The 26,822-nt window shown below is 48.1% G+C and overlaps 1 protein-coding gene across 3 annotated transcripts in view; it reads left to right on the top strand.

The window, feature by feature from the left end:
• The window catches only part of Dlg5 (discs large MAGUK scaffold protein 5), a 103,755-nt gene that overhangs the window by 58,923 nt on the left and 18,010 nt on the right, over positions 1 to 26,822 (top strand). The window contains exons 6-19 of one of the 3 annotated variants that reach the window (XM_038310632.1): positions 2,987 to 3,246; positions 4,266 to 4,578; positions 8,792 to 8,976; positions 10,858 to 10,983; positions 13,202 to 13,285; positions 14,418 to 14,550; positions 15,257 to 15,381; positions 16,026 to 16,201; positions 16,448 to 16,551; positions 20,636 to 20,728; positions 22,019 to 23,038; positions 24,122 to 24,245; positions 24,589 to 24,733; positions 25,839 to 25,951. In XM_038310632.1, the coding sequence (XP_038166560.1) occupies positions 2,987 to 3,246; positions 4,266 to 4,578; positions 8,792 to 8,976; positions 10,858 to 10,983; positions 13,202 to 13,285; positions 14,418 to 14,550; positions 15,257 to 15,381; positions 16,026 to 16,201; positions 16,448 to 16,551; positions 20,636 to 20,728; positions 22,019 to 23,038; positions 24,122 to 24,245; positions 24,589 to 24,733; positions 25,839 to 25,951 (3,001 nt within the window). The remainder of the gene's footprint in view (positions 1 to 2,986; positions 3,247 to 4,265; positions 4,579 to 8,791; positions 8,977 to 10,857; positions 10,984 to 13,201; positions 13,286 to 14,417; positions 14,551 to 15,256; positions 15,382 to 16,025; positions 16,202 to 16,447; positions 16,552 to 20,635; positions 20,729 to 22,018; positions 23,039 to 24,121; positions 24,246 to 24,588; positions 24,734 to 25,838; positions 25,952 to 26,822) is intronic. The other 2 variants (XM_038310633.1, XM_038310634.1) reach the window with 2 other exon arrangements.

Genomic DNA, 26,822 nt, shown 5'->3' with positions numbered 1-26,822 from the left:
TTAGTCTTTTTAAAATGTATGCATTATTTTTTTAAAAATATATGCATATATGTGTGTGCCTGCGTGAATTTGTATATTTGTCATGTGTGCAGGCACCAAGAGAGGGCATCAGATATTCTGGAACTGTGTAGTTAAGGGGGTTGTGAGCCACATGACCAGGGTACCAGGAACTGAGCTTGGGTCCTCTGCAAGTGCATTAACTTTTGACCCAGCTCTCTAGCTGATTTTATTTTTTTGTGACAAGGTCTCACGTGGCTCAGGCTGGCCTCTAACTTGCCATGTCTCTGAGGATGGCCGTGAACTCCTGATTATCATGATGCTGCTGTTTCTCAAGTGCTAGAATTGTAGGCCTTGTGCCATCAGGACCAGAAGGTCCTACTTTGCCACAGCTGCTGTTTCTCCTCCCATTCCCCAACCCCTCCCTCCTGCTCCTTCTCCCTCCTCCTCTTGTAAAGGAGATTTAGTGACAGAATGGTGCTTGGCCCACAGTTTTGTCTGTGTCTCAATGTACGTTTCCTGAGAGTAAAGGTGTTTCCACAATACAGTGGGGTTTTTACCTTCTGTGTTGTAGATAAGTTTTTGTATTTCAATATCCTAAAGTTCCCCTTTGAAAGGAGCAGTTTCTGAAGAGTAGGCTAGGTGTCATAGCACACGCTATAATCCAAGAATTCAGTAAGTTGAAATAGAAAAAAGGGAATATGTTTAACATCTAGGCTACCTACATTTTTACAAATAGAGGAAAAAATGAAAGACAGAAGGAGATTGGTGGAGCTTGTTTCTGACAGTCTTTTTTTTGGCCGCTTGCAGGCATCTGAGCCTGGGGTGTCAGAGAGAGTCTCTGGGATTCTGTTTTTTTAAAATAATATATTTAGTTTTTATTTTTCTGTGTGTGTGTGTTTGCATGTGCGCGCGTGTGCAACTGTGCATGTGAGTGCTCACAGAGGCCAGATGAAGGTGCGAGATCTCCCATCGCTGGAGCTACCAACATCAGGGATGCTGGGAACCAACCCTGGATCTTCAAGAGCCACGAGTGCTCTTAATCACTGAGCCATCTCTCTAGCCTTCCTGATTTTTTCCCCAAAGATTTTATTATTGTTTTATATGTGAGTGTTTTGCCTGCATGTATGAACACCACGTATGTGCAGTTCCTGTGGTGGCTAGAAGAGGGTGTTGGAACCCTGGAGCTGGACTCACAATGTGGTCCTGGGATCTGAACCTGGATCATCCGGAGGAGTAGCTGGAGCTCTTAACCACAGAGCCATCTCTCCATCTCGATTCTGGTTGTTTTAGTCAGTTGTTCTTTCTGTGTAGATGTTCCGTCTGTCTCTGGAGGAAATGTTCCACAGTTCAGGCTTGTGACTGTCTGGGCCTCTGGGCTGCAAAGATGGTGTTGATAACTCAGGACCCACAGGGTGAAAAAGGTTGTTCCTGGGCTGTGGGAGCTGCGGAGAGTTAAGCCAGCCTTTCCAGTTTTGTCCTGTCATTTGAGAAATAAGGAAGCAAACCCACAGAGGTGGTGAGTCATCAAGGGCTAAGGATCTTTGAGAGGTTCTCAGCAGGATGCATTCTTGTGCTCACACTCTTTCTGTGTCTCTTGTCGTGGTTGTTCGTCTGGTTTGGGGGATGTTGTCGTTGCGTTTTACTCACTGCTCTTGAGACAGAGTTTGGCTCCATAGCCATGGCTGACATGTTTGCTGTGTAGCTCAGTCTGACCTTGCACTTAAGAGACTGCTCCAGCCGCGGCCTGCCTGTGGAGTGGGATGACAGGCATGCACCAGCCACCATGCTCGTTTCTAGAATTCTCTTTTGCTTGATAGACTGCCACAATCTGCTCAGTTCTCAAGATTTAGCCTTCTCTATGAGCCTTGTACATGTGAATGCTTTTTTTTTTTCCCTCTGTTTTTTTGAGACAGGGTTTCTCTGTAGCTTTGGAGCTTGTCCTGGAAATCACTCTGTAGACTAGGCTGGCTGAAAACTCACAGAGATTCGCCTGTCTCTGCCTCCTGAGTGCTGGGATTAAAGGCTTGTGCCACCACCACCTGGTGTAAATGCTTCTTTAAACCTCTATTTGTACTTGGTTGTACCTATTTTGCATTCTCTTCTTGCTGACTTTTTAGAACATTGTGGTTCTGCCCCCACTGTATTGGTGTCCATGCCTTTGGCTGTATCCCTGATCTTTGGTTATTTTTCTTTGTTAGCTACACTTAGGAATCACTTTCTTAGAAAGATATCCCTAGGCAGGAGCCTCCCTTACAACCTCGCTCTCTGACTCTGTGCTACTGAGAATATTCTCCTGCATATTGTACTCTTTCCCTTTTCATTTCTTGGAAGCCTACATCAATTTAGGAAGATACTGTTCCATTGGTGATCCATTTCTTCCCACCCTGGCATGGGGATGAAAAGAGCACAAGGCACAGTCTCTTTGTCCTGCCCAACACTGCTAGTGCCTAGATCAACACTGGACATTTTATGTCCTTATTTTAGAACCATCCATTGGTTCTGTGATTTGCCTAGTCCTCATAAGATTCAATATATAATCATCACCATTGGCTAAAATTTTAGCAATAGGATATAAGGCAAAGTCAGCATGAGGAAGGAGAAAGGACATGGGGTAACCCAGGGTAACTAGGTGCTAGTTTCTCAGCTCCTTTACCTGATGCAGTTGATCTCTAGGGGGTAGGTGCAGCCGCACATATGCCCCTCCTACTCTGGAAGCACAGTGGACAGGAAGTGTTTGATCACAGTTCCTCTCTGCTTAGTAGGGACCAAAGTCACAGTCTCAGTATGGGCTGGTCTTACTTTGACAAGTGCTCGCTATCAGGTTCTTGGATGCCAGTCAGTCAGGAGGCAGCCCCGAACACAGAACTTTCCAGAACATGATAGTCGCAGGCTGGCCATTCTAGCCTTCCTGTGCTAGGATGGGGGTTCTCTGTAACACTCGAGAAGGGAGACATCTGCTCTGCCCATCTTGCTCCTTGGTCCCCAGGTGCTGAAGCACAATGGCTCCTCAGAGATCCTCAACAAGCTGTATGACACAGCCATGGACAAGCTGGAAGTGGTCAAGAAGGACTATGATGCCCTGAGGAAGAGGTACAGCGAGAAGGTCGCCATGCACAACTCAGACCTGAGCCGCTTGGAGCAGCTTGGGGAGGAGAACCAGCGCCTGCAAAAGCAGACGGAGATGTTGACCCAACAGAGGGACACAGCCATCCAGTTGCAGCATCAGTGCGCCCTCTCTCTGAGGAGGTAGGAGCCCAAGCTGGGTACAGGGCAGTGTGTGTTAGGGGTAGCAAAATGGGTGTCTTTTGTTTGGGGCTCCTGTCTTTTGTGGGCTTCTGCTCCTCTGTACAATTTCCAGGAGAAAAATACCTAAGAACATTGTGTTTTCCAGTCAATGAGAACATTGTGCTTGTTGCTGCATTAGTCTTGAAATGACTTCCTTTCCTTTCATCTGAGTGCACTGTTGTGTCCTGAGTACCCTGACTCCTAGATTTCCTTATAAACCTAGCTCTCCATAGTGGCTACCCACCTTGCAAATGGGAACGGTATGTCCTGGACAGCATGTCCCTTGAAATTTCATTTTTATTAAGGACCATTGCTTTAGATATATATGTTTACCACCCTGGACAGTATTGCATGCAGTGCATTCCTGCAGTGTGTGAGTTCTTAGGAACTGCCAGTTTGGACCCAGGCAGGTGTCTCTGCTGCAGGATTCAGGAATGTGACTGTTACTGTTTTGCTGGAGCCCCTAAGGTATTCTCAGGCACACATCTCAGGAAATGCTGCTTGTGTGCAAGATGCCTCCTGGGCAGGAAGAATGAGCTAGCCTCATGACCTTGTTCAAGTGCCCGGGTTGCAAGGCTATACTAGGTCTACCTATAAAATGAAGTGGTTGCATAGTGAGTTATCATGAGGCTATGTTCGCCTTTCCTATGCTGTGATTCTGGCATTGTTTTGTTTTTTATGTTGTTCCTCCCCCCCCCCCCCCCCCCCCGCAATAGCATAGCTTGATTATAAGGAGAAATGTGCTGTTTTTTTTAGTAGAGTAGAGAGCATGCAGTCCTCACTTCAATTTCTGGCATGTGTTAAAGCCTGAGAAACATTCCAGGCCCAGGGCACTAGCACTCTGTGATCATTCTCTCTGGGGTTGCAGAGAATGACCTCAGTCGAAACTTTATGCTTGACTGTGTACAGTGGGGCTGGTGCAGGGGGTAACAGCTGACATGCAGTTCCCTGCCCCTCCCACCTCGCATTTTCCTCCCCAGGTTTGAGACAATCCACCACGAGTTGAGCAAAGCCACAGCTCAGAACAAGGACCTTCAATGGGAGATGGAGTTGCTGCAGTCTGAGCTGACAGAGCTGAGGAGCAAGCAGGTGAAAACCGCCAAGGAATCTGAGAAATACAAGGAGGAGCGTGACGCTGTGTACAGCGAGTACAAGCTCATCATGAGTGAGCGCGACCAGGTCATCTCCGAGCTGGACAAGCTACAGACAGAGGTGGAGCTGGCGGAATCCAAACTCAAGAGCAGCACATCTGAGAAGAAGGCAGCCAGCGAGGAAATGGAGGCCCTGCGGCAGGTAGGCAGTGGTTCAGCATTGAAGGCGGCCATAGAGTTCTTGAGGGCTGAAGGAGAAGGTCTGAGGGGGAAGGGGCTTTTCTTTGAAGGTTATCAGTAGCTGGGTTGTGAAATACTACTCAGGCCTCTGCTGATCTTAGGCTTGGTGTTTAACTTTAGTCTGGGATCCAGAGAAGAAATGGGACAGAGTGTCTGACCATTTTCCCAGACATAGGAAGACATCAGAGGACACACACAGCTGAGTGGGTGCAAAGTGCCTTCTGGGTAGGAAGACTGAACTAGCCTCATGACCTTGTTCGGGTGCCCAGGCTGCCAGGCTGTATTATATCTATATATAAAATGAAATGATTACATAGTAAGTCGTCAAGAGGCCATGTTTGTCTCTTTCATGCTGTGATACTGACATTGCTTTGTTTGTTTGTTTCAAAATAGCATAGTTTGATTATAGGAGAAATGTCCTGTTCTTTCTGGTAGAGTGGAGGGCTACATTTACGTAATCACAGACCATCTTGAATTGTCTCAGACTGACTCTCTGTGAACAAGGTCCCAAGACCAAAGTTCTAGGCTGCATAGACCTGTTGGCCTCATGGGTTCAGAAGAGCACTCTTGGGGGCCTTTGTCCACCAGCCATCTGTGTACTCAGAGGAGTTTCTGGTTTTCTTCTCAGGGCACTTTGGGGTTTAAAGTTCTTGTGTGCACAACTTTCTGCTGAGTTGAACCATAGACCTTGTCTTAAAACCTTGCTCCCTAGGATGCTGTTCTTGATTCATGCCTCTACTCCGTGATTCTGATTTTCAGTGTAGGTCTGTTAGGGTACAAAGTGATGCATGGGAAACAGAAAGCAGGGTCAGGAAGCTTGGCAGGGTGCTCTGCAGAGATCACTGTGTACCAGGTGGTGTGGGAATGTGGGTAGCCAGGTTACCTGTCTTGTGTGCTTTCTGTTACTGTGATAAACTCCATGACCCCAAACAACATGTTGAGGAAAGGGTTTATTTCATCTGCCAGGCTTTAGTCCATCATTGTGGGAAGTCTGAGCAAGAGGTTCAGCAGGGCAGGAGCTTGAAGCAAACCCCTGGAGGAATGCTGCTCACTGGCTTATTCCCAGGACCACATCAAGCTACCTTTCTTATATGGCTCAAGCCCACCTGCCTAGGGACAGTACTGCTCATATTGCTGGACCCTCCAATATCAATTTGCAATCAAGAAAATATCCCACAGGGGTAGGGAAGTGATTCAGCAGTTAAGAGCACTGGCTGTGCTTCCAGAGGACCCAGCACCCACATGTTGGCTCACAAAAATCTGTAACTCCAATTGTAGGGGATCCAGTGCCCTCTTCTGGCCTCTGTAGGCACAAGGCACACATGCAGTGCACATACATATGTGCAGGCAACATACTCACACACAAAAATATAAAAGTAAATCTTAAAAAGTACGTTAAAGAAAATGATGTCTCACGGGCACGCCTGCAGGCCAATTTGTTAGAGGCAGTTCTTCAGTTGCATTTCCCTACTCTAGGTGTGTCAAGTTGACAACCAAGATTAGCCATCACACCGGTGGCTTTTCTGCCTGCACTGAATTCTTCTATGTTCAGGTAGAAGTGGGGGCTGTGAGAAGTGAGGGAGACTGAGGCTCTGTACTGGAGTGTGAGCCTTCCTCATTTTCATGGCCTCTTGTCTCTCTGACACTGCAGACTGGCTGTGATAGTCACATTTGTCCTAGAGGGATGGTTTTCAGGTGATACAAACAGAAAACATGGTGAGCAGTTATGTCCTCATGGAGTTATAGCGACAGGAGTCCTTTCCATTACTGCCCATTTAGGATGAGCAGAAGCCCTATGCAACTGTTTGTATGGTAAAATGGGCCAATAATGGCAATCCATACAGAAGGATTGATGTTCTCAGACGGCTGGGTGAAGGTCAGTGCCAAGAGGAACATGTAGTACAACAACATTGTGTGTGTGTGTGTGTGTGTGTGTAGGTGTATATGTGTATGTCTCTTTCTCTCTGTGTGTGTCTGTGTATATATTTGTATGTCTCTCTCAATCTGTTGTGTGTGTGCATGTGTGTCTGTGTATGTATATGTACGTCTGTCTGTTTCTCTCTCAGTATCTTTCCCGTTCTATCTCTCTCCCTCCCCCTCACGCTCTCTCTCTCCCCCTCCCTTCCCCCCTCTTGCACTCACTCACTCACTCTTTCTCCCTGTGTGTGTGTAGGGCCTTGCTTTCAGTATCACTTGCTCTACCATTGAGCTACCTGTTCTGTCTGACGTTGATAAATTTTAGAAAAAAAGAATTATGTAAAAAAACCCAATCTTCCTGTCTTCCTTCCTTCTTTCTTTTTTTCTTATATATAGGGTCTCATTTTGTAGTCCTGGCTAGTCTGGAACTCTCTGTATAGAGCAGGTAGGTTATCCTTGAGTTCAGAGATGTGCCTCTGTTTCCTGAGTGCAAGTGCTGGGATTGCAGGCAAGCACTACCACACACATCCATAAAGGAGCTTTGAATAAGTCACTTTAGTGCACTAGAGTTTAGTTAATGTCCTAGATAGTTTGCCTGTTCCTTTTTGTGTCCTAGTATCTGAGTGTGTGCCTACTGAAAACAGAGATGTAATATCAGGGTAGGAAATCATAGTGACAAAATAAAACAAAACAAAATACAAAGCAAAACAAAACAACACTTTGGAGAATGACTAAATTGGTCACTAGATAGGACAGCAAGCCTGCTCCATAGGATTTTCAGATTCCAGAAGTTACCCGCGTAGGCTATGGTCATGCACGCAGAAAAATCTGAAGATCACCCAGTACCCCCTGGTGCTGGCTTCTTGAATGTGGAGGCTTGACCTCTGAGCCACAGCCCTCAGCCCTTGGTACTCAGCACTCAGGCAATCAGGCATGCCCTTTAGTCTGAGTCCCCTGGGCCTGTGCAGGGGGTGTTGGCTGGGTGACAGGTGGCTTGTCAGCTGAGGCAGGAATCTTTTTCCAGGGCTGTTCTGAGTCAGCAAGCAGCAGGGGAGAATCCCCTGCCTTACACCCTCCCGCAGCCACTTGAATTGACATTCTTAACTTCTCTGCACATTGTTCTAGGTTCACGCCCCACTGACACTAGCCAGAAGGAAGCCAGAGCTGTGGTCCTTAGGTGTGATGTGGCCCTGGGGAATGATAACCACATTGTTTGGCCACCTGTTCAAGGTCAGCTGTATAGGTCTTCCAGTTCATCTGGATTCCTGATCACAGAGTGTCTTCGTGGAGTTCGCCTTTGCAAAGTTCTCCCAGGTCCAAGCTTACTAAATGGAGCACCGTGATACAAGGGCTATCTGAGATACCCTGGCCAGCTGTGCCTTCCCACTGCCTCTGGGTACAGCTGTGTCTACATGAGGAACTGAGCTCAGCTGTGCAGGCAGAACAGTAAGATAGTACTTTAAGGGGCCCTGCCACAGGGAAGGTGTCCAAAGAGAAACAAAACTCTCACACCTGGAAGTCATATTCTCCGACACACAGCTGGGGCCTCTGGGTGGGCAGTGTATCTGCTGGGGTCTGGGGTGCAGCCCCTGGGCCCTTCTTTTTAGGTGAGAAGTTTCTGAAACAGCCCGTATCTTCCCAAGCCCACGCATCAGAAGTACCTAGGGCCACAGGACCACTAAGGATGTCAGGGTGAGACCCCAGGCTGAGTTCCTGGAGGCTGAGTCCTGGTGTAGAGGTCAGCAGAAGGCAGAGAGGAAGCACCGGCAAGGGTGGTCTCTTGGCAAGGGCAGTACTGTTCTGTTGGCAAGTCACTGCTGGCTTCCTGCAGTTTGTCATTAATCAGATTGAGGGATCAGATAGAGGTTGGTTGCCTGGACTGTCGTGGCTCCCTAGTTCCTCTGGTATCTTAATCTCCCTACCCCATCTTACTAAAGTGTCTGAGGAGCAGTGTTTTAGGGTGATTCGTCTCAGAGGCTAGCAGTTTGGAGAAGCCCAGTGGGAATCAAGCGGAGGCAGAGGTGGATGGGAGCCCCCATTCTCCACCACGGGTTCTCTGTGCATGTGCACCTCCTGTGCGCAGTGAGGCCAGCATCCTGGGCAAAGGAGAAGAGCCTTACAGGGAGACAAATGCTGGTGTGTTTCAGATGTGCCTGGGCTCAGTGCTTCCCTTGAAACTCAGAGCCTCTACTTTGGAACTGGTCAGGTTTCTAGTTCAGAAGGCTGGGTAACCCCTTTCACCTACCTCTTGCCCTCAGATCAAAGACACAGTGACCATGGATGCTGGGAGAGCCAACAAAGAGGTGGAAATCCTCCGAAAGCAGTGCAAGGCGTTGTGCCAGGAGCTGAAGGAAGCCCTCCAGGAAGCAGATGTGGCCAAGTGCCGGCGGGACTGGGCCTTTCAGGAGCGGGACAAGATTGTGGCAGAGCGTGACAGCATCCGGTAAGGGTGCTCTTGGATGGGTGTGGTCCTGTATTTCTCTTGAACACTGAGGTCTATTGGTAGGGTCATTGGCCATGTGTCCAGGTAAAAAAGGCAGGGACTATGGCACCTCCTTCTCCCCCTGAGCTCATTCTTGCCTCGTCTCTTGTCTTTAGGATTTTCTATTGTAATTCCTTTCTGCTTCACTTTTGGACATCTTGAGTGTGTGCTATGACCAGGTCAAATCCACCTTTCTCTTTAAGGTCTTCATAGAAGCAACTTGTATGAATGTGTCTGTTGTTTTCTCCTCTCTGTGCGCGTCCATTGTGTCAGCATCTTAGGCTCCTGAACAGCAAGCGTTCAGAGGAGACTGCCGTGTATCTGTGCCTAGAAGGGCTCTGGGTCTGAATAGCAAGCGTTCAGAGGAGACTGCCGTGTATCTGTGCCTAGAATGGGCTCTGGATCTGAACAGCAAGCGTTCAGAGGAGACTGCCGTGTATCTGTGCCTAGAATGGGCTCTGGATCTGAATAGCAAGCGTTCAGAGGAGACTGCCGTGTATCTGTGCCTAGAATGGGCTCTGGATCTGAACAGCAAGCGTTCAGAGGAGACTGCCGTGTATCTGTGCCTAGAATGGGCTCTGGATCTGAATAGCAAGCGTTCAGAGGAGACTGCCGTGTATCTGTGCCTAGAAGGGCTCTGGGTCTGAATAGCAAGCGTTCAGAGGAGACTGCCGTGTATCTGTGCCTAGAAGGGCTCTGGGTCTGAATAGCAAGCGTTCAGAGGAGACTGCCGTGTATCTGTGCCTAGAATGGGCTCTGGATCTGAATAGCAAGTGTTCAGAGGAGACTGCCGTGTATCTGTGCCTAGAAGGGCTCTGGGTCGGGGTGGGGGCTGGGGGAGACAAGGCCCACTGCCATTTGAGCTAGAGCTTGAAGCTTGAGTGCAGCTTCCTCAGCAAGAGAGGAAGTGTGAACATTGTAGATGGAGGGGGCGCACGTGTTTTCACACGTGGATGTGGCCAGGTCCTGGTCTGGAAAATCACAAGGAGTAGAGTGACAGTGTCCTTGAGTTTGGGTTCTGAGGGTCTTGACGGGAAGCTGAGGAGTGTAGGTAAGATCCTGAGCTGGAGCAGAACCAGGGATGGTGGGGGTGGTACAATGAGTTGGTCATTGAGGGACTCTGGAACCCCTGCCCCGGGCTATGAAAGGGTCAGACCTATGCCCTAGCAGGGAGGGCCAGGAACTGAAGGTGGATGAGAGGTGCTTGGTGTGCGGTGTGGCAAGAGCTGAGGCCTCTAGGGTGCTTCCTATGTTCTCTTGCTGTGGCTTGCTCTCCAAGAGTGGGATCCTGAGCTGGCTCTTGTCAAGGAGGTGGAGGTTTCAGGCTGTGCAGGCTTGGGGACCAGCTGGAGGGCGCATTATTTTGGAGGTGGCCAAGCACAGGCTCTTCTGCTATGGGCCTGTGTATCCTTCTAGGTGGAGGAAATTTGGTTTTCTTTTTTTTGGAGTTCCATTGTGCTTCCACATTGCACCTATACAGAACTGCAGAGACAGAGGATTGAGTACTGGCTCAGGGCCCCTCAGCCTGGTAATGGCGTGGCTAGAAAGCACTGCATATGGTCCGTTAAGGAACTTGTGGGTGTTGGAGCACAAAAGCCCACCAGGGGGAGCTCCACTGCCACAAAACTCATGCTGGAAGGGTGTGTGGAACATGGGCCTTCTGCCCCAGGGACATGGGCATTGAGGTCTGACTGGTGTCTTTGGTTACATGGTGGGCTGGTCTGGGTGTTTGACGAGACTGAACCTGAGGAATAGGGGCTGACAGGTGGTGTGGTACAGACCACGTGCCCTTTCTGCATTCTTGCCATTCACAGTGACCGTGGCTTCTCCTTTCTCTACCAGGACTCTGTGTGACAATCTGAGGCGGGAGCGGGATCGGGCTGTGAGTGAACTGGCTGAAGCCCTTCGTAGCCTGGACGACACCCGGAAGCAGAAGAATGATGTCAGCCGTGAACTTAAGGAGCTCAAGTAGGCTTGGGTGTTACCAGTGTGGAGTGGGCTTGTGCGTAGGCTGTCCCCTCTGCCTTTTGGGTGAGGCAGCCTGAGTGCACTGAGGAGGGACGCGTCCTCTGTTTTCCACCTCACTGTGTAGTCTATAGAATGAATGCTGACAGTTCTCAGAAGATGGCACCAGTCCCTTGATAGCTCATGAAAGAATGACAAGTACCCCATGCAAGGCACATGACATGGAACGTCCTGTTCCCAGGCAGTCCTTTTGGGGACAAACATGCCAACACCATTTGCAGCCCATTCATTTTCTTATTCATTCAACACAAAGTGTATTGAGTATCTGTTTTGATTCCTTAGAGGCACAAAGCAAATAATACTCATTAAACAGACCACACTGCTGTAGTAATTGGATTAAAAGTGTACAGGAAGAGAAAGTCAGCCTGCCCCCTCCCCTACCCCAGAATAGCACATACTTAAGTTTTCCAGAGAATTACAACTGTGGCTTGGTAGTCTGCTCTACCTGGGTTTTGTAGATGCCCATCTAGAAGGCTGTTTGGGGTGTTGGGCACCTGCCTTTGAGTCACAGCACCCTCCAAGAGGGTCATTTGGACACTTGGTAGCACTTAGATATGAATAGGAATGATAAAGTACAGTTTAAAAGAAATTGGCAGAGCCCAATAACTTAGAGTCTGCACTCAGATTCTACCTGGGAGGCAGCAGCTCAGCTCACCATGTGATAGCTCCAGAGCCGGTGTAATGAGAGATAGCGGGAAAGCTCACGTGTGCACGTGTAGGCAGCCAAACCTCACACAGTGAGTGAGTCCTTTCAGGAGGGAGTGGCAGCTTCCCTTCCTCCCATTTGAGATCTGTCAAGATCAGTAGCTTCATTATTTAATAACCTACAGCAGAGCTGGGTACTCCAAGGAATAGTTTGGGGCTCCAGAGACAATGTGGCAGGTTCTTGCCCAGGAACAAGGGGTGGAATCAGGTACGGGATCCCGTCAGGTGGGAATGCAGCTTATTGGTAGAACGTGGCATGTGTAAGACTCTCATTTCGTCTAGCACTGAAATCAAAAAAAAAGAAAGATCCATTTTAAGGAAAACTCTGGAAGCTCCAGAGTGTGGTTTGGAAGGAGGTTTTGCATATTGCTTGAGCCAGAAGGCATACGAAGCACTGGGTTCTGTTGGTTTATTCAGTATTTCAACTATATTTGTGTGTGTGTGTGTGTGTGTGTGTATTGATATACATCAATATATTTTGAGTTAATTAAAAAAAGATGAGAGGTTTAGTTGAGAAGTTTTTGTTTAAGATTTACTTTATTATTTATTTATGTATATGTGTGTATCTGTATGGGTGCGAATGCAGCAGCTGCCAGAAGAGGGTGTCCAGTTCCTAGGAACTGGAGTCATAGATGGTTGTGAGCTGCATGTGGATGCGGGAACTGAACAATTGAACTTAGGTCCTCTGTAAGAGCAGCCAGTGCTCTTAACCCTGAGCCATCTCTCCACCCCCGTCTCTCCTCTTTATAAGCTATGGATGCTGACCTGCTCAGGTCTTTCCTGTTGAATTACTTTTGTGCCTTTGCATCATTTGGAGGTATTTCTGGGGCACACATTCCATAACTCTGACCCAAGTGTCACCATGTAGGCTCCATTGCAGATGCTTTAGAAGTTTTAAGTTGAATGACTCTTCACATAATTATTTTAAAATGTTTGTGTGTGTGTGTGTGTGTGTGTGTGTGTGTGTATGAGAGGGAGAGGAGTCAGTTCTCTCTCTCTCTCACCTTCCATCTTGTTGAGACACGTTTCTCTTATTTCTGCATGCTGTCCACTCTAAGACTGACTGGCCTGTAAGCTTCTGGGTGGTTTTTCTTCTCTCCTTCCCATCTCACTGTAGGAGTGCCTGGATTACAGATGCATGCCATCATATCCAGCTTTTTAATTTGGTTCCAGGCCAGGGCTCCACCTTGGGGCATCGGGCTTGCACTACATCCATGTCTGTCCACTGAGCTGTGTCACTATCTCTCATGTTGTATTTCATTGTATTTCATTTCCAAGACGGCATTAGGTGCCTAAATCTCTTCCTCCTGCATTTGTGTGAATGTTCTTAAAAGGTTCCTTTCTTGTGTGTGTGACATCATACCTGCCACAAATAACCCAGCAGAGGAGGAATTTATTTGGGTTCATGGTTTTGGTGATGTTGGTCCATGGTTGCCTGCCCCCATTCTTTGGGCAGGATGATGTCATGTGGTGGAGGACAGCTGTTCACTTACTGGAGTCCTGGAAACAGAAAAGGGACTTCAAGAGGAGCGGGGACATGGTATGGATTGACCCTGAGGGGGTATTCCGAATGACCTACTTCTTCTAGAGTCCCACTTTCTACTTCTTACCACCTCCCAATAATGCTATCGTATCAGAAAGCAAGAAAAGATTTAGCCATAGATTAAGTCATAGCTCTCGTTGTCTTATTGTCTCTGGGGCAGCAGTTCTCAAACTGCGGATCATAATCCGTTTGGGAGATGGTATCAGATACCCTGCATATCAGATATTTATGTTATAATTCATAACAGTAGCAAAATTATGTTATAAAATAGCAACAAAACCCGAGGAACTGTGTTAAATAAAGTCTGAGAACCACTGCTCTAGAGACACTCCCAGAGGCACATCCACAGTTGTTACTAGTCAAAACATTCCTCAGTTCAGCCGAGGTGACAGTCGAGACTAACACCGTGCCTGGAGAGATGCTTCAGCCGTTAAGAGAGTGCACTGCTTTTACAGAGGACCTGATTTGGCTCGCAGCACATGTCAGGCACTTCATCTCCTGCGACTCCAGTTCCAGGGGATCCAGTGCTTTTGGCTGCTGTGGGCACCTACACATGTCTCCGACCCATAATTTGTTTTTAAGAAAGACTAACTATCGGGGCCGTGGTGAACTCCAACACTCAGAAGGTAGAGACAGGTAGATCTCTGTGAGTTCAAGGCCAGCCTGGTCTACAAGAGCTAGTTTTCAGGACAGACTCCATAGCTGCAGAGAAACCCTGTATTGAAAAACAAACAAAAAAAAAAAAAAAAAAAAAAAAAAAAGGAAGAGAGAAAAGAAAGACCACAGCCCTATATGCTAGGTAAACACTCTAACATTGTGCTACATTTCTAAGCCTCTTGCTGGCCTTTGATCTGAATTGCTTTATCTTGCTAGCTAAATTTTGGGAGAATTTCTGTGTTCAAAAAACATTAGTATGGAAACCTACTTTGGGAGAATTTCGGTGTTCAAAATATGCTACTAAGGAAACCCAGTGATAATTCCAGAAAGCTTTACCTAGCTTACCAGGAAGCTGAGTGCCAGGGCGAAGAAGCCCCACTTTGTTTTCTGGAGTAGCTGCTGAAGTTTGGTGCTGAGTCAGTGAAATGTTTCCCCCTCAAAAGGCCACTGCCACAGTTCTTTCTGTTCTCAGGGAGCAGATGGAATGCCAGCTGGAGAAGGAGGCCCGGTTCCGGCAGCTGATGGCCCACAGTTCCCACGACTCAGCCATTGACACAGATTCCATGGAGTGGGAGACAGAAGTTGTGGAGTTTGAGAGAGAGACGGTGAGCTGCCTCAGGTGGCTGTGCTAGTCCACTGTCTGGGTGCCATGACTTTGAACGAGTGGAGGATGGTTCTGTTGGGTATTGTTTCATGGCTACCTCCCCCAGGGTAGAATGCATCTTCTTCCCTGTAGCCTTCTGTCCTGCATTGGGGTTACTCTTGCTGTGATGAAACACCATGGCCAAAGCCACTTGGGAAGTAGAGAATTATTTGGCTTATGCTTCCATACCTTTGTTCATCATGGAAAGAACAGGGACTCAGACCGGGCAAGAACTGGAGATAGGAACTGATGCAGAGGTTACGGAGGGATGCTGCTTATGTAACCCAGGGTCTGCAGCCCCAGGATAGCCCCACCCACAATGGGATGGGCCTTCCTACATCAATCACTAATAAAGAAAATGCCCTACAGTCTTGCCTGTGGTCTGCTCTTAGGGAGGCACTTTCTCAGTTGAGGTTCCCATTTCTCAAATGGTTCTAGCCTATGTCAAGTTGACATAAAACTTGCCAAGAAAACAGCCAAGCTGGGTTACATCACTCTTGTGTCTCATGGTGGTGCTGGCAAATCACATGGAAGGCAAAGGCCCCAGTAGAGGAGCAGGGGCAACACTGACAAGGCTGTCCGCAGTAGCTAGAGTCGGACTGAGTGACTTGGGTCTAGGGTATTTCTCTTCCCTGCTTGGTAAAAATCTGCTGGTGCTGTTTTGACAGGATATAGACTTGAAAGCGCTTGGGTTTGACATGGCAGAAGGTGTGAATGAGCCTTGTTTTCCTGGGGACTGTGGCATATTTGTTACCAAAGTGGACAAAGGAAGTATTGCTGATGGTCGCTTAAGGTAAGAACTGAGAGGGTCCAGTCCCTGGGGCCTGCCACCCAACCTAGAGCATCCCAAGGAAGACAGGTGGCAACCAAGTGAACATTTCCCAGTAGCCGAGAACTCACTGAGCTATCTAAAGCCCTGGGCTCAGCTGGGGTGATCTTAAAGGAAACTGCCTCTTGGATCCCCGAGTCTGGCTTTTCTCTGGGTACCAGGGCCTGTCTTACTTCTCTGGGTAGCATGGGCTCAGGTTGTGATGAGAGGAGGATGTTGACTTTCTGTACATCCCATGTAATAGTGAGCTCAATGGAGTGGTACACCACCCTAACTACTGCCAGTGCTGGTGTAAGCATAGTGTACCCTTTAATCATTCTTCTCTGTAATTCTTTGAGGCAGGTACAAATATTACCTCACCTTACAGATACACTAAGCCGGGCTAAGTTCTACAGCTAGTAAGTGGCAGAGTCAGGAATGAAGCCAAGCTGTTTAACACCAGCACCTGTGAGTTTCACAACTTTATAGGCAGAAGCCTATGTAAGTGTGGATGCAGGGAACTTGCTCGCTCACTGGTACCTGAGCCTGTAAATGGGCGTGCAGTGAGGTACAGCTAGAGGTCTTAGGTTCTGAGTGGGTGTCTGCCTGGCCTTGTTGACCCTCATCAGGGTCAACGACTGGCTGCTGAGAATCAACGATGTGGACCTCATCAACAAGGACAAGAAGCAGGCCATCAAGGCGCTTCTCAATGGAGACGGAGCCATCAACATGGTCGTGAGGCGGAGGAAGTCCTTGGGTGGAAAGGTCGTTACCCCTCTGCACATCAACCTTAGCGGACAGAAAGGTAGTGGGCCTACCAGATCATCGTGTCCCTGGGCGGTGCATGTTGTTGGTGTCCTAATGCAGCCCAACTGCTCTCCTGGTGGGAGGTCCTAGGAGTCCCCCCGTATCCGACTCACCAGACAGGATGTAATGAGCCCTGTGGTGGGAGAGTCACAGAGTGGGGTTTAGTCCCTTTTATAAACTTAGTCAGCAGAATTGGGATGGGACAGCCAGGCCAGGTCACCCAGTGCCCTCCTCTGGCTCACAGATAGTGGCATCAGTTTGGAAAACGGAGTGTATGCTGCTGCTGTGGTACCTGGAAGCCCGGCCGCCAAAGAGGGGTCTCTCGCCGTGGGAGACAGGATTGTTGCGGTGAGTCTCCAGAACAGGGCGAACTGTCCGCTACACATGGACACTGTACCGTGTGATCATTAGAAGCAAAAATCCCAAAAAGCTTTCTCCTAAGGATACTGCAGCAATGGGTACTGTAGACAGGAAGAACAGTCTGGGACGGAGTTCAGACTCATTTCTGTTGCTCCCACACACTGATAGCAGCGGAGTTTCTCTTACTCATCCCTCAGTGTGTGAATGTCTGTAACGGACAGTTTTCCAAGAAAGAGTATCTATGTGATTTATTTTTCTAATCACGTATGTGTATTTTGAGAAATTAAGCAAGCCAACTGCCTCAGAGTCATTGTATCTGTTTTAAATATTTTTTTTTTACTCATCAGTATACCTATTCTTTTAACTTTTTTCTCCATTATCAACATAATAGGGAAATGGTCAAGTGTAATGTAATATAAAATGGTCAAGTGATTAAAAAGCAAAAAATAACAAAAACACATAGAGAGCAAAGTGTTGTAGCTCCCCGTCTCCCTCGAGTCCGCTGATAGAGGTCTGCCCCCACATGGAAGGTGCCTGCGCCTGCAGCCCAGACTCGAGTGTTCGTGTAGGTCTCTCTGTATATGTAGGGTTCTGGCATCTGGGTTTAAACACAGCGGTGGGATCTGCAGTTCGCATTCTATGTCATGGGTGGCTTTTGAAGTCATCTTCACTCACCGTACCACCTCATGAAGCTGGGTTGCTTGGTGATGCACACTTAAAACTGTCTCCTCCTGATCGACATATGAGCTGCTGTCACCATCTGCTGTTACACAAGGGCCTGCAGTACAGCCACTTCAGCACCCCTTAATCTCTGCACTCAACAAGAAGTGTGGGTGTTAGCTGAGTAGCAGGGTTTGTTGTGTCAGTCTTGGGACCAACCCACAGAGCTGGAAAACGCTGGAAAAGGCATATGCCTTTCATGGCACATATGTGTGAAATTCCAGTCCTACACTAGTGATAGCACGTCACCTGGGTCTGGACCCGTCTGTGGTTCCCATCCTGCCAAAACCGTGATTAGCAATTTACTGCGTTTCAAGCATGTCTACCTCTGGTTCATTTGGAACCATGACATCCTTCTTTGTTCACCTTGCATTTTTGTCTGGCTGATGTCCTAGAGAGATTAATGTCCTTGGATCTGCCTGTGGTTCTTTCTAAATTAATATAATTAATCAATCAATGATGTTGGAGATGGAACCGGGGTATAGAGAGTCATGTGTGCTTGGTAAACTCTCTACCCTGAGAACATCTTCATCCCCTATATGGGCCCTCAGAGGCATCGGCTAAAATGCTGCTAGCCATTCCTTTGTGCTTTTATAAGCAGTGCTTAGTGGCTACCAGAAACCCTCTCATGGGGGGAGAGCGCTGTGGAGCAAATTCCTGCCTGGGTGGGCTTCCCTCAGTCAGAGTGCATAGGCATTGAGTGAGTACCTATGCTGCTGTGCCCTTGTGTTTCCACAAGAGTCATGAGTCATGTCAGCCTCACAGGTACCCGATGAAAAGGCTCACCACTGAGTGTGTTCTTGTTCTTCGGACTTGAGAAACAGTGCTTCCAAACAGCATGGTCACATGGAAATGTCTTAAAAATGGAGACGAAGTACAAGGAAAACACATTAGTTGCCCTTGCCAATATAGTTACATCCTGTAGATACCTTTTTAGCTTTTGTGTGTGGAGGTGGTAGTGTGTGTGTGTGTGTTCATATGGCTGCCTGTATGTGCAGATGTGCATATGCATATGTTCCAGTGCATGTGGAGACCAGGACCAGAGGTCACCACCTTGAGAGTTGCTCGTTAAGAATCGTTTTTTTTAACCTCTTTTTAAATGAAATCATATGTAGGATTGTGAGGGCACAATGGAACATTGTGATGTCACAGTGGAGCATTGTAATGTCACAGTGGAGCATTGTAATGTCATAAAAAATTTTCATGTCTTGATATAATTGATCGTTGTGATATGACAGTGTACCATTATGATAGCACAACTGAGCAGTGTTTACAGCATTGCGGTAGAAGAGTAGACTACTGTGAATACACAGTAGAGCATTGTGATATCAGGGCGGATCATTCTGATATCACAGCAGAGTGTAAAGTCATACGCAGTATTGTGACAGCAGCATGGAGCATTGTGATGCCACTCTGAGACAGTGTCACAGTGAAACTCTGACAACAGTGAGAGCCACTGGAAGCCCAGTGTTACACTGTGATGTCACACTGAACTGTGATATAATAATGTAACACTGTCTTGGCACAACTGAGCATTTTAATATGGCTATGTATTACGTGAGACTTTAAAAGTCTTTTATTTATTTTTTTTGACAACTTCACACATGTATACAATGTATCCTGATTCCCACCTGATGCTTCTGCCAACTCCCAACAGTTATGGCAACTGCCATGCGGTGTTCAGAAGACAGCACTTCACAGAACCTCTCCCATCTTAAGTTCTTTCTGTCCCCTCTTTTCCATGTTCTCTGAGCCTTGGGCAGTTGATACAGATGTTCAGCTTAGGACTGAACACTCAACAGTCACTTATTCTCTACACTTTGGTTACTTATGAGTCAGTACATTAACCAAAGGCCACCACAGCAAGAAGCTTCTTTGTCTAAGGTTGGAAGCATCACAAATCTATAGATATAAACATATGTATTTAGAATATAGTTTGACAATGTGGCCATTTAGCAAAACAATAGACTCCAAAGCCATGGACTTTGACCAGGTTTATAATAGAAATCATAAATTCTCTCCTTTGGAGCAGACTTCACATTTAGTCAGAAAGCATTTGGTTATCCCCTACTGTTCATGCTGCTATTAGACCACTTGACATGTTGTCCACCCATACAGGGTACCTCTGTTCAAACTCACATATATAAATGGGTTCCCATAAGAGTTAGTGATTAACTCACATCTTCCCCATCTCTTTCTAATTCTTCCTGAGCCTTTAATCCTCATTCACCTTGTTTTTTGAGATAGTGTCTCTCATTAGCCCAGCTTTTCCAAATAGGCTGGGTTGTTGACTAGTGAATCTTAGACCTGCCTGTGTCTGTTTCCCTAGCACCCGTATTACAACCACATGTCACCATACCAAACTTTTTACCTGGGTTCTGAGCATCAAACTCAAGGGTGCACAGCAATCACTTCACCAAGTGAGTGCTCTCCCCAATTACTCCCTTTTTAAGCTTTTGACTTTGAAATAATTATAGAATCAAAAGAAGTAATAGAGTACAGGGAGGCCTTATGTCCCATTCATCCTCTGTTCCCTGTAGTAAAGCCAGCATGGTGACACTGGTGTGGTGTGTGCATAGTTCTGGGTGGTGTGATCACAAGTAGTTTTGTATAAACATTGTAGTCACATGTAGAACCATTTCTTCATCATGCCTGCTTCCCTTCTGTCTCCTTATAGTTATCCCCTCTGCACACCCTACACACACAGTCTCTCACCTGGCAGTTAAGCTGTACTTGTATGAATGACATCATGTAATATGTGACTCCATCAAGGCTTTATTCACCCAACATGATCCCGTGAGAGCCTCCCAGGTGTTTCCCTATAGCTCAGGTACACCAGTGTGGACATTCACTGTTCCAAATGCCCTTTTTGAGAAGCTTTGACCGTGCCGGTGAGGGGTGAGGACAGATTCCAGGAGAGGGTGTTGATTCTCTTTGACAATGGCAGTGCTTCATTCTATGTGGTACTTTCTATGTCACAAATGCTTCTCATAGCCATGGTCTCCTTTCCATTAGCCACCCACCTCCGTGAGGCATATGTATTTCCTGGCCACTCACAAATGAAGGAGTGGGCTACTATCACACAGTAGAATGTCTCCCTGCAGTCCCCCGTGTTCTGGTCCCATCCAGCTTGATGTTATGATTGTGTTCCCCTTGATTCAGAAGGCCCTGCTTCTTAAGTGACTCCAGGCACTGCTGGTTAGCTACCTTCCTTTCCTTTGCTAACCCCTGAGTTTGGCTCCTTATGTAAATAGTCTCAGTATTGGCAGATGGGCCCAGCCCCTGGCTTGGCAGCCTGGGAGCCTGAGGCCACCCCATTGATAGGCCTGACCAGTTCTCTCTTTGGTCCTAGATCAATGGTATTGCACTGGACAATAAATCTCTGAATGAATGTGAATCTCTGCTGCGAAACTGTCAAGACTCCTTGACCCTCTCCCTCCTGAAGGTGGGCACTGGGCACCTCTGCCACTGTTGGGAGGGTGAGAAGTGCCTCAGCTCCATGCACCTGAGCTGTTTCTAAAGGGCACCAGGATTGTTGGGGAAAATATATTGATTTTAAAATGCAGGGTATAGGAAGCCTGAGAGGATGTAGATTGAAAACAGTACTATTGAGAGTAGTTGGGTACATTTCAGTCTCTGGACAATCTGAAGGCCCTAGAGATGGTTAGCTTCCTTAGGCCTGGCAGTGGACTTGGAGTTTTGAGGAGAATAGCCATATTTGGTGGTAAACTTGAAAGTTCTTAGCCTGGGAAATACCAAAATATATGTGACTTTCCAGTGTTCATCAATGTCAGCATAGACAAAGATGATAAAGAGTATCTGGTAAAATCGTTGAATCTGGTGAGTGGGTTTATAGGTACTCATTATACTTTTTTTAAATCAACTTTTCTACATAGGTGGAAAGGTTAGTAATAGAAATGTAGGCAAATGGGTCCAGCTAGTTCACTAAGAGACGCTTTCTAAGTTATTTCTTAAAATTAATTGATGTTGGGGGACTGTTTTAGGTCTACAGACCATCTGAACTGGCAGATTGTTCTCATGTGTCCCCTCACGTGAGCGCTCCAGCCTAGGTTTCCCCTGGTATTGCCACCTTACATTTGTGTGGTGCATTTGATACACATGAGGAGCCATCACTGCTGCATGGCTTACTGGGGGTTGGTTCACTGTTGATACTGTGTATCCTGTGAGTATGGACAGATGCATACGTGGTCATCATAAAGTTCTCCACAGGTACTGTCACTGCTCTGCAAGTCTCTCGTGTCCTTCTTTGTCATTGGCACTCAAGCCTGCAAGAACCATTGGCCCTTTTCCTGTCTGCAGGCGTCTGTCCCTTCGAGACATCATGTAGCTGTGGCACCCGTTCACATAGACTTGCTCACTCAAGCACAGTTCTTTGCTGTGTCTTTTTGTGGTGTCTGAGCTCACCTCTTAGCCCTGGCTAGTTTCCTGTTGCCTGGGTTACCATGAATAATTTACTTTGATGCTCAGTGATTCTTACACAGTGTGCACGTGGCTGCATATCATGCTCAAAGTCGACAGAATTTTATTGCTCTTATAATTTCTACGTAGCCAGGCCCATGAGAAAACTTCACCGTTAGACAGTAATATGTACATGAATCTGTGTTTGCCTTCTGTGTGTCTGTCTGTCCATCACTCCTGTCGGGATGGTTCCCAGTGACAGTTGTAAGCGATGACGTCTCACTTTTTTCCTCACCTCTCTGCATCCCTGGCTCAGGTGTTTCCCCAGAGCTCCTCGTGGAGTGGCCAGAACATCTTTGAAAATATCAAGGACTCAGATAAGATGCTGAGTTGTCGAGCGCACGGCCCAGAGGTCCAGGCACATAACAAACGGAACTTGTTGCAGCACAATAACTCCACACAGACAGATATCTTCTATGCAGATCAACTGGAGGACAGGAAGGAGCTGGGCCCCCCTGGAGGCAGCAGTTCATTTCTGCACAAGCCGTTCCCCAGAGCCGCCTCTCCAGCCTCTCCCCGGGCCTGTCCCAGCACCTCAGAGCGTAGTCTGAACTCATTCCGTTCTGATGCCTCTGCTGAACGTGGCTATGGGCTGGTGGACGTGCAGAGCCAGCAGCCTCTGCTGTCTTTCGAGACTGGGGTGGGCCCCTGTGGGACAGTAGAGGCTCCACTGGACAAGGTAGATCCTGATGGCTCCAGCAGTGGTGGGACCTGGCCCAAGGCTGTGCTTGGTTCCACATCAGTGCCTGAGAAGCTTTCTGTCTACAAGAAACCCAAACAAAGGAAGTCCATCTTTGACCCAAATACTTTCAAGCGCCCACAGACACCCCCTAAAATAGACTACCTGCTTCCAGTCCCTGGGCTTGCTCACTCCCCGCAGCCCTCCAATAGGGTAGGGTCTCTGACACCCCCGAAGCCCCCCAGGAGAAGTGACTCTATCAAGTTTCAACACAGGCTGGACACCAGTTCTGAGTCAGAAGCCACTTTGGTGGGCAGCTCACCTTCCACCAGCCCTCCAAGTGCCCCACCCCCCAGCATGGACCCCGGGGAGCCCATGCATGCTTCACCCACACGCAAGGCAAGGGTCCACATCGCCTCCAGCTACCACTCTGAAGGGGATGGAGAAACCTCCTACCTGCCTGCCAAGAAGTCCTGTGATGAGGACCTCACCTCCCAGAAAGCGGACGAGCTAGGGCCGAAGCGGCGCCGGCCGAAGTCTGCCCCTAGTTTTCGGCCCAAGATTGCTCCAGTAGTGATCCCTACTCAGTGCATGGAGGTAGAGGTTGGCCTGGAACTGGAGCAGTGGGGTGGGAGCCTGCAAAGTCGCCTCTCAGAGTTTCCCACAGAGCTGGGGCCCTGTGCTGGCGGTGTGTACCTGCAAGAGTGACAGGGTGGCAGGGGGATGCCAGTGAGCAGCAGTCCCTGTAGATGGGAAAGGGTCGTGGGATAGCATGGGTGCGAAGTGACACTAAGAACACTTGCTGAAAATAATGTTTGGTTTGCTTGTTAAAGAAGTTTTTGAGCTTATAAAAAAAGGGGGGGAAAGATAAGTCCTCCTGAGTAAATTGAGAGCCTGTAGGGGAGAGGTAGAAGGGAAGAAAGGAGGAAGGAAGGGGAGTAGGGGGAAATGTATAGCTCAATTAAAAATATAGAAGTTTTTGAGCTTGTTAAAAAAAAAAAAACTAAATGACATATTTGCCCCAGAAAGGTTGGGGAAAATGAGTGGTACACTTGAAGCTGGCTGTAGGGCAGGCTAGCTTTGTGTGCTGAAGTTTCCAGAAGGGGAGATTGCTGAGAGATTGAAACTTCTGGGGCCCAATGCACACTGCTCACTGTGCTTCCTGTCAGGCATGTCTTCTCATCTCCCACTTCCACAGTCTGTTTATTTGAAAGGCAGAGTCTAACTACTACAACAGCAAAGCCAGGCAGTGGTGGTGCACATCCAGCACTTGGGAGGCAGAGGCAGGTGGATCTCTGTGAGTTCGAGGCCAGCCTGGTCTACCGAGTGAGTTCTAGGACAGACAGGCTACACAGAGACTCCGTCTCAGGGGAAAAAAGGAAAGGAAAGGAAAGAAAAGAAAGGAAGGGAGGACAGAAAAGAGAAAGAAGGAAGGAATGAGGGAGGGAGTGAAGGAAGGCAGGCAGGAAAGCAGATTCTTTCTCTGCACTTGCTGTATGATGGGTCTGTACAGGGGATCCTTTGCTCCCAGGTGTCAGGCAATGTGAATAGGTAGCACCTCTCCGATTGGTCACTCCTTTGCCTGAGTGGGAGGAGCCTGGTGCATGGGACTGAAGTCAGTTTGCAAGCATACTAAGTATTCACTTTCCATAGCAGACACTCTTGCTTTTGATTCTGCAGGAACAGGACTGTGTTCCAACCAGTGGAGAACTCTCTGCAGAGGTCCAGGAATGGTCCCCGTACTCACCAGGGCATGCTAGCCGCCATGGCAACCCCCCACTCTACCCCAGCCGGCCATCTGTGGGTAAGTAAGCTGCTGGGATAGGAATTGGAAACAGGGTCGTTGTGGGCTCACAGGGATGTCCAGTCTTTGGAAAGAGGGGATATTGTCATATGTCCTCAACCCATAATTTCTTGACCCCCATCTCTATTGGATGTAATCTTTGCTCGTTGCAACAGATCAGTTCTTTCTAACAGTTGGGGAAGGCCACTAGTAAAAGCCATATGGCAGACTGGTAACTAAAAGCCTCTACCTAGAATCCCTTTTCCCTAAGACTGAGACTGCCTGGTGTCTACGGGAGGGTGCGGTCCAGTCCAGGGCTGTCTAGGTGTTTTGGAACCACTGTTCTGATCCAGCTCATTTCTAGGCACTGTTCCCCGGAGTATGACTCCCAGCACCACTGTGAGCTCCATTCTGCGGAACCCCATCTACACTGTGCGCAGCCACAGGGTGGTTCCCTGTGGCTCTCCACCCGTGTCCCGTGATGCTGGCCCCCAGGGCCTGTCTCCCAGGTATGCCAACACACTTACACTTTGCTGTGTACCAGTTGTCCAGTCTCCTAGTTGGAGAGTTACTGCAGCAGAAAGCCTCTTGACTAGCTGGGAAAGGGCTGAGGAATGCTGTGTGAACTCACTCTGGTATTCAGAGGATAGTGATGGCAGGGCCGGTGCCAGTGCTGAAATTTCAATAGAGAAGTTTTTCTGACTAGGTAGAATACCACTTAATATATTAAAAAAGAAACCTGAAGTTAAGGCGGGGGGGGGGGGGCAGAGACAGATCAGAATTACCCTAATCCATTCATTTGGCAAATTTTTAATGATCAACTTCTATGTCCCAATGGCTATTTGGGTTTCAAGGACAGACAGTGGTAAAGCTGAATGGCAACACCCCATTCACAGGGCTTTGTGTTCAGTGCAGGAGTCCAGACATATGAGAATAAGATAGTGGTAACGTGTGGTGATGAGTCAGGGAAACAGGTGACTACAGGGGTGTGACTGGAGAGAGGTGTCTAGGAAACAGTGCCTGAGGGTCCTGTGCTGTAAGCGCAGCTGCTGTGACTAGAACACTTTCCTTATGTGCAGGGCTGAGGGCTGAGTGTCTGGGAGCATGGGAGGGTCTGGGGGGGTGTATGGCAGCGGGGAGGCCCAGACTCTAGGACACAAAACCTGAAAGACTACCTGGGAGACCCCTGGGGTGTTTTAAACAGGGAAGGGATGTCAACATTACACAACCTAAGCCAGCTTGTTGGTACTGACTGCTGGCTAGCCGGATGTGGGCGGTCCCTGGGTACTGTCCCCTGGCTTCAGCTTCCTGGGCGTGCCATCCTGAGTGAGGTATAACACTGCTCTCTCCAGGACCCTCTATGCACATCCAGCCCCCCATACCATTCCACAAGGCAGAGCCATCCAATCCCATTCTTGGCCTTGTGTGCTCCCTTTACTGCATAGATGCCATCTGTGGGAAGTGACTGGGGTCAGTCTGCTATCCTAGGCAAATAGCAAGGGCACTTCACTCTTCTGTCTTAGGGAATACAGGCTGATTGCTGTGTTTTCCCCTTTGGTCATGTCTGGTCTTAGTCCTTCTCCAGAGCCCCTCACCTTTCTGATTTACTCACAGTGTCCAGCACCAGGGACGCCTCAGCCTGGACCTGAGTCACAGGGCCTGCAGTGACTATTCTGAGATGAGAACCTCCCAGGGTTCCAACTCTCTGCCCTCCAGTGCTCGTCTTGGTAACTACCACTGGTGCTTGTATTTTGATAACAGGTCTCTGGGTGGGCTGCTCTTGTGACTCCTTTCCCTCCAGAGGCTGAGCTCAGCTCCCTCCCCTGAATGGCTGCTATCTTGTGGCCTGTCTAGCATGCCTATGTTTTCAGAGCCACTGCCTTCTGCCTGCAGCTCCAAGATGGTTGCAGTTGTTTCAGGTGACATCTTGGTTGGAGTCTTGTTTCCTGACCCTGAGTTAGTTCATCCTGGGTGTCCTGTATGGACATACACCTGGGGGAAGTGTAACTTTGAGGAGAGTGTCAGTGGTAACAAGACTGGGTAATAAGTCTTTAGGGCTCCAGAGACAAGATGGAGCATCTGTTGCAGCAGTTAGGTGTAGAAGGAGCGGGCTTCACTCTGTAGTGTGGAGGCGGGCAGGCCTGCTTTTTGTCCCGCCCGGCTCTTGCATGGCTAGCTTAGCCCCGGAAATAACAACCACAAATTGTATTCTTTTAAAACACTGCCTGGCCCATTATATCTGGCCTCTTATTGGCTAATTCTCACATCTTGCTTTAACCCATATTTAGTAATCTGTGTAGCACCACGAGGTGGTGGCTTACCAGGAAAGATTCTAGCCTACATCCATCTCGGGTCTACTCCACCCACCTATGTTTTGACCTATCAGGCCAAGCAGTTTCTTTATTAATTAACCAATGAAAGCAACAGATGACCCTCCTCCATCAGTTAGGTTACTGTTGCATTTTGGCCTGAAGCAAGGCAACGTGCTTCTGTCCTGGCGCATTCTGAGCCTGCTAAGTTCCATCTAGCATGAAGCACCAACGGTCTCCTCTGTAGTTCCCCACAGATCATTTTCCTCAGGGATATCAAACAGGTTTT

Source organism: Arvicola amphibius, chromosome 13 (assembly GCF_903992535.2).
Source record: "Arvicola amphibius chromosome 13, mArvAmp1.2, whole genome shotgun sequence".
NCBI classification, from domain to species: Eukaryota; Metazoa; Chordata; class Mammalia; order Rodentia; family Cricetidae; genus Arvicola; species Arvicola amphibius.
This window is presented reverse-complemented; position numbering and strand designations above follow the sequence as displayed.